We start from the raw sequence: 13,593 nt of genomic DNA, 5'->3' as shown, positions 1-13,593 counted from the left end.
CTTCAAGAAAATACTTAGAAGAAAATGGGATCAATGAATCATAAAAAATTTTATATTGACTTAACAGTAAAAATCATAAGATTCTATGAATGGTATCATTGTATTTAATGTTGAAAACTTGAAACACACCGTAGGATGTGGGTTCACATTCAGTGTGAAGCCTGCAAAGTCTCTTCCTTGGGGTTTGTGCTAGAACAACAGGGAGCTAAAAAGTACAATTCTGCACATTCTCACCTTGAGCCAACTAAAATAGGAACTTAAGACAATAATGTATTCTCTGTCTTCAACTGTGTTCTGTGACCACAGGACCAACACCGCTTTCCCTGGGAATATCAGCCATGGTGTAAGGGCCCACAGGAGAAAAATCTCCCACCACCACCCAGATGGATTCTGGAAGGTGTTTTCAGGAAACCAGTCTTAATCAGAGACACTTTAGGCTGGCATTATATCCATTCCCATATTCAGCTTTAGCCCCGGGCTAGTAAGCTAACACTTGTAAGCTATTAGTTAAAATGCTGGCATTTGAATATTTAGTGAACATCCGTAAGATGCCCTTTGCCACCCCACGGTGGGAGGGTACTAAGTGCAGAGTTAAGAATCAGTGTAGTACATCAGTCTTCCGCATAGGAAGGAGATCAGAGACACAAGGTTCTGACATGTCGCAGAGGAAAAGGCAGAGCAGGGGGAGTGTAGCTCAGAGTGGGAAGGTTCTGCTCTAGGAGCAGGGTCTTTAAAGAGGCAGGGGCATGCGGGTCCAGGTGCTGTGGAAAATACCTGAGAAGTTCACAGGAGCCTCGCACAATTACTGTTCACAACTACAGACTTCTGATATGGAGTCCATGCAGAAAAACTCACAAATAAGATTTAGAGGGCATACCTGTTCATCTTTACTTACTCTAAGGAAACCACTTTGCTTAAACTTGACTTGGAGTAAAACTATTTGTCAAAGAGTTTAGAAAATACTGTATTATCTCCACAAACATATGCGTATGTTATCTTGGATTAAAAAAAAAATGGTTACAGAGAGGGCTGTAGGTCCTGTCTCTCTTTCGCAGATATATAGCAGATACTTCCATTGGTCAGTCAGGAGATGGGTTGGCAAAACTCTCACCCATGAATGCATAACTACAGTGTCCAGGGATGGCTGGCCATGAGGACACTGGCAGTGTGCCTGCTGAGTGGTGACTTTCATGTCTGAGGAAAGGCGGACATAGCTGTGCAGGGCTGAGAGCGAGGCCAGAGCCTCAGTGTCCATCGGATGGGTACAGTGCCTGGACACACAGCCTTCTCCAGGGCACACTTCCCAGCCGCAAACAGCTCCACCATCCCTTTGGATGTGTGCAAGGGATTTTATATCCCTGGGACGTCAGGAATGGAGTGAAGGCTGTTCTCACCACCAGCCCCAGGATAGCTGCCTTCAGGACTTTCCTGCACAGCAGGCAAACCTTACAGGTATCAACAGCACAGAGCATTTCATGTTGAGTAGGCCTTCTCTACATGCAGTGTTCTGAATTTCCCAGCACTGTGCCCCAACACTAAACTTCTGATCATTCAGTGGTAGCTTGTGAATTCTTACCCCAGCTTCCCAAGGTTAAACAAGACAATAACCATGTCTTTAGAAATCTGCTGTCAAAGACATACTGTATCTCACGCCGCCTCTGTCAACTTCCTTTCTTACCCACCTTTCCCCCTTATTCCACTACCTACATGGTAGCCTCTTTCCCCAGCCCCATTTGCCCCGCAACACAGAAGCACTGGTACCCGCCTCTACCCACACTCTAGGAACTGGGTCACCAGGATGTAGTGGATGACTTTTTCTTTACTTTGGAAGTCCTTATCCTGGCTGAACTGGAAGATATATGGGGAATTTCTAAACTTCCAACATCTCAGCTGTGAAATCCCTGCAGGGAAATCCTGCAGACATGCGAACGATTTTACCACACATCATAAAATTCAGAACCCTGTATCTATGTATTTATCTATGTATCTGTCTATGTATGTATGTATGTATGTATGTATCTATCTATCTATCTATCCATCCATCCATCCATCCATCCATCCATCCATCCATCCATCCATCCATCCATCTATCTATCTATCTATCTATCTATCTATCTATCTATGTATCTCTGTATCTATCCATCCATCTATCCATCCATCCATCCATCTATCCATCCATCCATCCATCCATCCATCCATCCATCCATCCATCCATCCATCTATCTATGTATCTGTGTATCTATCCATCCATCCATCCATCCATCCATCCATCCATCCATCCATCTATCTATGTATCTGTGTATCCATCCATCCATCCATCCATCCATCCATCCATCCATCCATCCATCCATCCATCCATCTACCTATCAGTGGCGATATTGTATTGAGGAAGGGAATAACTGCATGCAGCTGTGTGTAGCATCACCTGATCCTGGGATTTCTTTTTCTTCTTCTTCTTGCCCCAGCACCCAGAACTCTCTGCATCCTTGCCGTTGGCCTCCCCGCAGAGCAGCCCGTCCAGCTCATCTGTGCCCACGTGCTGTCCCTGAGACGTTTCTGCTGCTAGCCGGTATGAGAGGTTCCTCAAAATGCACACACAGTTTTCAACGGTCTGCAGCATCCCCAAAAGAAAAGAGAAGACGGAAGAGTGAGTGTAATGAGCAGACAGCTCTACCCAGGAAAGGCAGTCTAGTCTCCATGGATACACTGGTCCTCAGATTCATTTAGTGCCACTTACAGCTGCAGCAGGAAGAATCTGAGCAAGCTGGGAAGGTCCCATAATCATTTCTCACTTGAGAGACAACAATCGGCGACACCAGATACTTCAACAAACGTCAGTCATGGGTCATCGAAAGGCAGTTATGAGAATTGGACACATTGGCAACTACAAGTTCACAAGCCATTAGCAGGCTACTGCTGCCTGCAGTTTACGGCACCTGAGTCATTGCAGTTACAGGGAGTGGAAGAGGTTTGGCTTTGGTTGGGGATGTTGTTGCATACCACTGACCAAAAGTGCCACTGACCAAAAAATACAGTTTCAGCAATGCTGGAGAACACACAAGGGAGGCTTTGAGTATGGGACATGCAACATTTTGCCCTGGCTTTGGTGCGAGTCCTAGCTCTACCCAATGGCTGTGTGGCTTTGGAAACCTTCTGTACTTCTGTTTCTTTGTTGGTAAAGCAGTAATGATAAAAGCACTGGCTTCACAGGGCTGTGGAGAGGACAGGATTTGGGTATAGGCAGGGTACCACTTGTCACAGTGCATTATGGGGGTGATAAAAAACACATCCCAGACTTTAAAGGAAAAGGCTCCGTAAGCATCCTGCAAGCCAGGGACAACCTGAGGCGTATTTATAATAATGCTCTCCCAAACCCAGCATTCTCATGTGTCAATGACCACTACAGAGTGACAAGAATGTTGTGACCAGAGGCTGAGTGACCCACAAAGCCCATGTCCTTTGACCCTCTGCAGAAAGTGCTTTCCTAGAAGAAAGCTGACGTGTGTGTGTGTGTGTGTGTGTGTGTGTGTGTGTGTCTGTGTGTCTATGTGTACCACACATGTGGATGTCACAAGACAATGTTCTGGGATCTGTAGATCAAAGTTCTGCTGCCAGCTTTGTGCAGCAGGCATGTTTCCTAGCTGAGCCTTATCACACGGTACCAGAACTAACCTTTTAAATATTGTCTGGACTTAAGAAATGGCTCAGTGGAGACAGAGAAATAAAATCCTCATCTTAAGAAAGGGAAAACAAAAGGGGGAAGAGAAAATGAGGCCCAAACTTAATTTTGAAGACTCTTGCACCTACCTCGGCCATGTTTCAGAAGGTTACTACATGACCGCCAAAGGCAGGAGAGATGATAATTTCATGTTGCAGAGGGAAGAGTGTGGGTGAGCCAAACTATGGGTAGCACACTGCTGAAAGCTACTCCCCTGTTGTCTGGAGTCAGTGTTAGAACAGGCAGAAGCCAAGAGACTCAAATGCTGGCCTGCTCCCCTCGTGGGCTGGAAGCTGGCAAAGAGCAGCCTTTTACCTGGTGAGGGGTGTCAGTGTGACTTAGGAAAAGCAGTTCTCTGGACACCCTCTGGGGCCAATGCCATCCTTGGCAATTTTTTTTTTTTTTTTTGTCAGCTTGCTAAGGTTTTATGGCTGCTTATACCACAGGCTTTGAGCCAACTTGATTTTCAGTTTCAAGCATCCTTCCTGCATCAGGAAAGGAAGCTGGCACGAAAGCAGGTAAGCACTAGGCGACACATGAAAGACAGACACATCTCTCCTTGAAAGGAAAATGTTATGACACAAGTCAGGACAATTTTCAAATCATCTCGAACTGATTTCTCTTCCCTCAAGGACTTGGTAGAACGCGCTTCAATCTCAACTGGTTGTTTATCTCCCCTGGGGCCTCGATGTTCCTCTATCAGGATGGGGAGACTAAATCTGCAGTTTTCAAGAAGTGCTTTATATAATGACTCTGCATCTAGGGAGGCAATGTAGGGAGAAGCTGGAGAGAGACAAAGAGGGGGCTGGGGTGGGAAGGAGGGGGCTCAGAGACCAAACCCTTGCCTCTGATAAAGCTTCCTGGAGTTGGATAGTCTGGCTGGTGTTAGGTAGGGTCTTGGCTCAAGGAAATGTGTTCCTCTGAAGGGAATGTGGAAAAGTAGAGAACAAAGACCAGAGACACCAGCAGAAGGCGTGTGGCGTCTGGTGGCTATGCATGTGACATCCATTACTGTCAACAGCGCTTTTTAGTGCTCTTCTTGGTCACCGGGGTCACTTTGACTCCTTATTTTCTATTAGAACGGGCTAATTTGGAAGTCGTCTGTGGAGTGCTCAGCCATATGTTACCCATTCAATAAACTGTCCCAATTACAGGAGCAGAGCCACAAGCTTGCATGGAAGCCAGGCTCTTGTTCATTAACTCCTCTGGCCCTAAAGAGAATGTTTCCCTCTCTAACTTGTCACAGTGAAAGCTCAGCAGTGGCCGAGCCGAGGGCTGAGTGGAAAATTATGGTGCAATAATAAAACGGTAAAAGTCAATAATGCATTTCAGCCAGCAAAGCCTGGTGGAGTAATTCATCCCTCAGGATGGGGTCCTTTGACATGCAGGACATGTGGTTATGACAGTCCTTCCTCTCTCGAGTGGAGGGCACTTGGGTACAGTGTTCTAGTGAGCAGGGGATAGAGAAGGCACGGAACCCTGTTCTGATGTTCAGCTTGGCACACTCCCTACTCATCAGGGACATGCCAGACCGTCTCGGTCCAGGTTGGAGAAGCCCTTCGTTTCAACTCTCTCTTTTGGGAAATAAACCACGGATATTGAAGCAGATCTCAGGAGTATTAGGTGTCTGGCCAGTCAGATGGTCAGACAATGATGCTGTGCCACAGACCATGTGGGTGCCTAAGCCACATGTCTTCCGAGATGGGAGCAAGGGAGCTTAGCAGGGATGTGAGGCAGTAGCTTTTATTTTTTATTCACCTGCAAGGTCCAGATAGTGGGAAAGCTGTTTTGTGTCCATCAGACTAACAGGCTTAGCATCTCCACGCCTCAGCCTTTTGCTGCCGTGAATATTAAAATGCTGAGCATTGCTGTAACCATGACCGATTTCCATGAGCTCCTTCAGAATTCATGTGTCTACTACACTAACAGGCCCCTGTAAATACCCAAGATTTCTTGACTGGTCACAATTTTAGAGATTTAATTTTCTTGTCAATAATATTCATAGGTCTCTTATGATTATCAAAGGGCCTTTACAGAAGAGGTATGCTTAAGTTTTTATTGTCTCACATCCTATGTTGGAAATTAGTAGCATTTGGTCCATGACTGGCTACAGGCCAAGCAAGCACCGGATGGGAGAAAAAGTGGTGTTCACAACTGGATTAGGCCAGTGTCCACGGGGCCATATTCTCAAAGGATACTTTGAACCCAAATCTTCAGGGCAACAGGCTCACACACCGTTTTAAATTTCTTGGTAATGATTATGAACAGTCAAGGTTAAGAAGGGGTAGGTCTAATTCAGCCATAAAGGTGATCGATGGATTAGCCTATTGTATTGCTATTTAAAATTTATTTTTATTTTGCACACAATTGCTTTGCTTGCCAGGATGCATATGTACCATGTGTGTGCCTGGAGCTGAATGCCCAGAAGGGGCATTGGAACCCTTGGAACTGGAGTGAGAGACAGTTAGGAGGTGACATGAGATCTTTAAACTGTACTCAGGTCCTCTGAAAGGGCAGTGAGTGCTCTTAACTGCTGAGCCACTTCTCCAGCCCCCAAATCACTGTTCTTCTGTTGTTGTTATTTTGTGAGACTGGGTGTCACACAGTCTGGGCTCATACTGAATTCCGTATGGCTGAGGATGGCCTTGGACTTCTGATCTTCCAGCCTTCACTTCTCAAGTGCTGGGATTCCAGGTGTGGGCCACCATATCCAGTGTATGTATGTGGTGCTGGGGCTTGGACATAGGGCATCCCTCAAGGGCTGTCAGCAAGCACCACGAACACTGAGCCTCACATTGTTTTCCAGCTGACTTTACAGCTAAGTTACCTTACACATAGTCTATTTCAAAGCTCCCTCTATTCAGGAAGGATTTTAAGCCATAACAGCAATGGATCATAGTTCACTTTTAGAGGGATAATTACTTGTGGCTAAGGTTAGGATTTAGATTTGAAAGGTGGTGATGGGGCTCCAGTGGGGGTAAGAAGGTTCCAGCAGGTATCTTCAGTTGTTCTGATGAAGAGTTAGTGTTCAGAACCACGGAATTAAGGAAGCATTTCCAACCATACCACCCGAGCTTCTCACAGGCCATGTTCCATGCTTGAACACTGTTGTTTGGTTCTATGGATTCCTGAAGAGAACATGTCTACAGGGACTGACTGACTAAAACCTCAATGACTGCACACTGTTTGGAGTGTCATAGATCCAGAGACTGTACAATTTATTATGGTTGGTATTTAACATATTAATTAATCATTCTTCATCTTCTTGGCCCCTCATACCACCAGACCTGACATCCCTTACTAGCTAGGCCTTTTGGATTTGGAATGTATTAACAGACTCTCATTTTCACCTGTGAAAGGGCTAAGAGTGTTGTCAGACAGCATTCACAACATAAAACAAAGTTTTCTAGTTTATTGTAAACCACTCCTCTGATTTTCCTATCGAAGTATTTTTAAAAGCTCAGTTTTATAATTTTCTGTATTTTATTACCTTAAAAGCTTCATAAAACTCCCCGAGGCCACCCCCTTAAAGAAAACTGAGTTTTTTCTCATCCAGTGAGAATTGATGTAACACTAACTGGACCCTTTTTCTTCTGTGTTAGAGGAAGCGGTAGGTCTCAAGGGGGTAGGGGTGGACCTTGGAGGACTGAGAAGTGAGTATAATTATGGTTTATGATGTGAAATCCCCAAATAAATGGTAAGAAATATTGTAAAAAATCCATAAAATGAATTCCACGTTGACAAACTGGAATTTGGAGTAACCTAAATCTATGTTCCCAGACGGTGGCCACTCAAGTCAGGCCCCGTGGTAAACTGTCTCTTATCCCCTTTAGTTGAGAGCTGTGGTGGGTGGGTGTGGGGAAAGCTATTGGCACTGAGTGGGTGGGGAGGGGCAAGAGAGTGAGCTTAACAAGCCCAATTCACACGCTCACAGCAAAGGCTTACTCTGCTCCCAATGACAGGACAGGAGTTCCAGAGTAGTTCCTACTACGGAGTGACAGTTTTTGCATGTGTTATTTTTAAAAGTATAGGTGACATATGGCTTTTTAATCAGGATTCCTTTAAGATTGCAAGTTTCTAGCTGTTGTGAATTAAAACTAATTTTATAAAGATGAAACAAAATATCTCAAGTAATGGGAAAGACAACCCAATACCTAATTTTGAGTCTATGAACTAAACACAGTGCAGTGACGTCAAGCCGTAGCATGCTGGAAGCTCTGATTAAACATTTTGAAAATTTAGGAAGGATTTTGTAAGATTTTAAAACATTCTTTAATACAATTAGTTATTAAAATGTAATATATAAGAATGTATAATTATCTAAATTTCAGAGAATTTTAATATATTTGTCTTTCAAAGTGTGTGTGTGTGTGTGTGTGTGTGTGTGTGTGTGTGTAAATATGTTAAGTGTGCAATCTGGAGGCTCAGATGCTGTGTGATAACTGATACTCATCCTGAACACCAATGGTTTGAGTTACTTATACCAACCTGAATTTTCACTTACTGCTACTGAAAAATTCAAGTGCTGGTCCTCAGCTACAATGACCATACCTTTAAACAATGGTGGAGTTTATCAGGACAGAGCTCAGAAGCATGAAATCCTATGGTCACTTCCCAGGGCTGCTAGTCATTGTTTAGTCTCTGGGGTTCCTTTACCCACTAAGAAGCTGAAGCTATGCAAACACCACCAACCTTGCTATCGATTTCACTGCTCCCCAGTGCAGACTGAATCACGTACAGCAAGGCATCCGTGAGCCCATCACACTCCCTCATCCTTCGGCGGGCCTCCTCTCCAGCTGAACTTACATTCCTGAAAAGCAAATGAACATGTCAGGGATCTTCACTGTGGTCTCCAAGAGAACACCCTTTCCTCTATAAGGAACCTTGTTTCCTTTCTGCATTCTATAATGATGGTGTAGCCTTCAGAAGTAGACATGGCTGCAGCAGACACACATTGGAGCTAAGTCGTAAGCATCTATCACAAATAGAGAATGCAGAACTGCCAACATAGTATGTCCGAGTTCCGGGTCTCTTGATAGTTAGAGACTTCTCGGAATTCTGGAGGTTTGCCTCATTTACAATTGAAGAGGCGACCAGAAACTTCTAAAACATTCTTCTGTGAGAAGTCTCAAGTATTTTCACAGACTGAGCTTCCAACTTACTAAATATCTTAGAGACATCTTTTTTTTTTTTTCTGCCCTAAACATATGCCTTCCTTGGCCATGCCGGAAGTAAACATGCAGTAACTCATTTTAGGGTTATCATGTTTCTGTGTCAGTGGGATGTCTCTGACGTAGCCCATAGGAAGGAGGTGCAGCACATTCTTTCCCATGCTGTATATCCTGAGCTAAGGTAACAGAAGGAGCCTATTGTAATGCCTCACATGGTTATGACACTGATGGCCATTCTTCTAGCTCTACAAGGGCCAAGTGATGTCCTAGTAGAAGGAGAATCTCTGGCATACTGTTAGGATCCTCGGAGCTGTCTAGTTACTCTGTACTTAATGTTCTTCTCGCTATGTTTAAGGTTCAGCTCTGGTGGAGATTTCTCGCAATGACTATTGACAACTCAGAAGGAATGCTGGAAAAAGTCAGTTCATGGAAGGCTGAATGATGTTGGAAGGATGTGAGAGCACAAGGAAGATGAGGGGTAGGGGCTGAGATACTTCAATGGCGCCCAACATTGGCAATCCTAATATTGACCTGAAAGTTCAATGGCACCCAACTTTGGGAATCCTAATATTGACCTGAAAGGCAGCTGGAATGCAGCAATGAATGCCACTCTGGAGTCTCACCCTGGACGCTTGGATAGAGATGAGCAAGATGTATCTCCTGGATGACACAGAGCATGACAACTGCATTCAAACTTTATGGATAGATTTACTGCACTCTATCCCCACAGCTGGGAGCTGAAAGGACAAATGACGAGAATGGAGGGCATTTGGACAGACTCATCCCACTGCCAATTTCTTTTGCTGGCCCTGAGCTCTTCTAAAGATAAAGGACATAACATTCTCACTGCCCAGAGAAATTCTCTGTGGGGTGAGTCAGTGAAGGAGAAGCAACACCACACAGGTCAGTGGAAGAAGAAAAACTGAGGGCTTTGGGGCTGATGGGGGAATCTGGGGCTGTGAGGGGATTTCATGTTAATTAAAGGAAAACAGGTCTAATGCTGGTAAAAGTCTACTGATCCTACTGTTTACTTTGGTATCTAAATGTTTTATGGGGAGGGTTAAAATAGTACTTTAATATAACACTATGAAAGGTTATTCAATTTAAATAGGATTTTTTTTACTGATCTTAAAATATAAATAGAAGATTTTAGTTGCTTAGAAAAGGCAAGTAGGTAAATATTTAAAACATATTTAATAGGATTGCTCATAAATTTCAACCTTTGGTTCTAAGAAGATGTCTGGTGTGGAAGAAGGAGAAGGAGGGGGAAGAAGATGAGAAGGAGTTGGAAGAGGTGGAGGAGGAGCAGGAGGAGAAGGAGGAGGAGAGGAAAAGAAGGAGGAGAGAAGGAGGGGGAGGAGGAGGAGGAGGAGGAGGAGGAGGAGGAGGAGGAGGAGGGAGGAGGAGATTAGCCTCTCGCTAGGAAAAATGTGTGTGATGCATGTTGATGTTATGCAAACTACAAAGGACATTATAAAAGAATGTTCTAGATCATGCCACCTACAAAGAGTTTTCCACCAGGTTGTGCTTTGAAGACACATTTTTCCTGACATTGTCAAAAATTCCAGATAGTTTTTCATGGCAAGAAGAGTTCTGGATAGCAATATATGTGTAACTTCTTCTTGGTGGTAGTGGTGGGGCTTCCAAATAATTATAGATCCAGACTATGGGTCTAATGGGCCATGTACAGCCCATTCGGTATATATATAGTGAGGTATGGAAATAGGCCAAAAGAGAGAAGGGTGATGCTCTCAACAAACCTGAAAGGAGTTGGAGATCTGAAAAGGGCTTTGATCTCAGACATGGAAATACAGTTTGGAGTTTGCCCGGCTGGTTTTCAGTCTTGTTTGGCCCAGTGTTTCCTTACTATGCTCCATTTCTTCCAATTTGAAATGGCAATGGATATATATTAGAAGTATGTTATCTGTGTAATGATTTTGATTTTACAGGGTATTACAGTTAAGAAATTGTAGGACTCTCAGAAGAGACTTTTGACTTTGAACTTTTAGGCAGTATTGAGACTGTTAAAGACTATGGGGACTTTTGAAGTTGGACTGGATACATTTCTGTACGACATTGTGGTTATAAGCCTATGGGGACCAGGGAGTAGATTGTAGTGATTTGAATAGGTTTGCCTCCCATAGATTCACATGTCTGAATGCTTGGCTATAGGGAGTGGCACTGAAAGAAAATGTGGCCTTGTTGGAGTAAGTACGGCCTTATTGGAGGAGATGTGAAGGCAAGGTTTGAGGTCCTTTTATAAGCTCAAGTCTAGCCAATGAGTCACAGTCACATTCTGCTGCCTGTGGATCAAGACGGAATTTTCTCTGCTCCTCCAGCACCATGTCTGCATGCATACTGCCATGCTTCCTGCCATTATGATAATGAACTAAACTTCCGAAACTATAACGCAGCTCCAATTAAATGTTTTCCTTTATAAGAGTTGCTGTGGTCATGGTGTCTCTTCACAGCAATAAAACCCAAACTAAGATATATAAATAATTTGTCAAAAAAGCAAAGAAACAATATTAAAAGCTTTATGGAAAAATGCTAGCTCATATGCAAAGGTAGAAAAATCAAGAATAACACCATGACTTTCATTGGCTACCTTAAAAGGAAGGCATGTATGCCAAGTCTTGAAAGTAATGCCAACTGAGATCACTGTTCTTACCAATGTTGTCTGTTAACATTGGCTAAAAAAATAACATTTCAAAACAAGCACAAATTAAGACAATTCATGTTAAGTAAATCAGCTTTTTGGAAATATCTTAAAAGAATAATGTACAGGAAGTAGGAAGGAAGACATTCTCATTCATGAGAACACAAGAGACAATACATTACAGAGATAAATAAACAAACAGACAAGTTGGAGTGGGATCAATTATGTGCAGTACACCAAACCAGTAAACTTCTAAGACTAACCAGTGAAGAGAAAGAGAAATGAGAATAATCCAGTAAACCTATACATCAGCTATCAAAATCATAGTAAATAGCAAATTCCTCTCAATAACAGCCTTAATTCCAAATGGCCTCAATTCACCAAGCAATACAGGCTATATGGATTAGGAAATAATATCCAACTGTCTGCTGTCTACAAGAAACACATACTGTAAAGTCATCTAGAACATGAAAGTCAATGGTTGGAAATAACCTGCCAGGCAAAGAGAATCTGCAAATAAACTGGCACATCATTTTGTAAATCTCATAAAAAAAATCTAGTAAATCTAGTCAAAACCTAACTACTCAGAAAGAGATAAAGTGGGCCATTTTAGTTTAATAAAGAGAAAAAAATCATTTATATATTACACTGTAAATATTTATGCACTAAATCTTGGGATTCCCAGTTTCATGAAACCAACACCAAAGGTGTAAAAATCTCACATGGTTTCTGATAAAATGATACTTGGAGACTTCAATATCTTATCCCCATATTTCAGATTTTCTAAACTAAAACTTAGAAAAGAAAGTCACAGATTGATGGGATACTTGCAGACTATGACATCCACTGGAAAGGGGATGCACTTTCTTTTCAACAGTATGTGGCACCTTCTCTAAACTTGAATGTATACATTGTAGGCCACAAAGCAAGCCTTTTTAAAAACAGTATTTATTTACTTATTCACTCTACATCCCAGTCACAGCTCTCTTCCTCCTCTCCTCCCAGTCCCACCCTCACATAATCCTTCCTCCACTGTCAGTGAAATTCAGATCACTAGAAAATATGTTAAAAATTATTATCTGAAAGTCTAGAAGAAAATACGATACATTTCTAAAATTATACAAACTACCAAAATTAAAACCTGGACATGTAGAAATTTTTAATAAGCAGTAAGGTTGAAACAATAATTAGAAACCCCTCCCCCCAAAAAATTCAAGATGAGACAGGTTTACTGCTAAATTCTAGTACAGTTTGTAAGATTTAACAGCTACCCCTCCCATACTGTCCTATGGAAGACAAAGGGAAGGACCACAACCAGATGCATTCTATAAAGCCCGTATTACAATGATATCCCAACTTGATAAAGAGGTGAAACAAGAGCAAAAAGGAAGTAAAGAAAGAAGAGAGGAAAACAAGGAAGAAGAAATGGAGAGAGGAAGAAAAAAGGGGAGGAATGAGGGGGAGGGAGGAAAACAGGTAGGAGTGAAGGGAAATGGCAGACTGGTTTTCCTGATGAGCACAGATATAAATGTCACAACAAAATGCTTCCAATCTCAATTCAAGAAGACATTAGAGGGTCATACACTGCGACCATATTGGTTTTATCTCAGGAATGCAGGGTTGGTTCAAGTACCATTGAATAAATTAAAAAGTATAAATATAAATTATAAATCATTTAAATAGTCTTAGGGGCAGAAATCACCTCCAAGTTTAACATATTCTTATGATGAAACTCCTTAAGAGATGAACAGACGAGTCACTCCTCTACATAATAGAGGAGGTGGGGTATAGCAAATGAACAGGCAGCAGTGAGCTAAAGTAGGGAAAGTTAAGAACACTGTGTCCTCTAAAAACCAGAACAAGACAAGGTGCCCACTCTCTCCCTCTTATTCAATAGAGCGTTGAAGTCACAGCCATGGAAATAAGACAGGAGAAAGATGAGAGTGGACATAGATAGAAAAGGATGAAGTAAAATTTTCCTTCATTTTACATAACACAACTCTAGGCTTAAAAACATCACAGACCCTACCAGCAAATATTGAGAT

General features: G+C 42.6%; 1 protein-coding gene across 2 annotated transcripts in view; it reads right to left on the bottom strand.

Annotated features, from left to right (window-relative positions):
• CTNND2 (catenin delta 2) overlaps positions 1–13,593 on the bottom strand; it is a gene marked incomplete at its 5' end in the record, with an annotated part of 778,908 nt that overhangs the window by 117,350 nt on the left and 647,965 nt on the right. For both annotated transcript variants that reach the window (XM_080933837.1, XM_080933838.1), the window contains 2 exons: positions 2,426–2,611; positions 8,411–8,528. In XM_080933837.1, the coding sequence (XP_080789963.1) occupies positions 2,426–2,611; positions 8,411–8,528 (304 nt within the window). The remainder of the gene's footprint in view (positions 1–2,425; positions 2,612–8,410; positions 8,529–13,593) is intronic.

Source organism: Micromys minutus (genome assembly GCF_963924665.1).
Source record: "Micromys minutus genome assembly, chromosome: 20".
Classification (NCBI taxonomy): Eukaryota; Metazoa; Chordata; class Mammalia; order Rodentia; family Muridae; genus Micromys; species Micromys minutus.
This window is presented reverse-complemented; position numbering and strand designations above follow the sequence as displayed.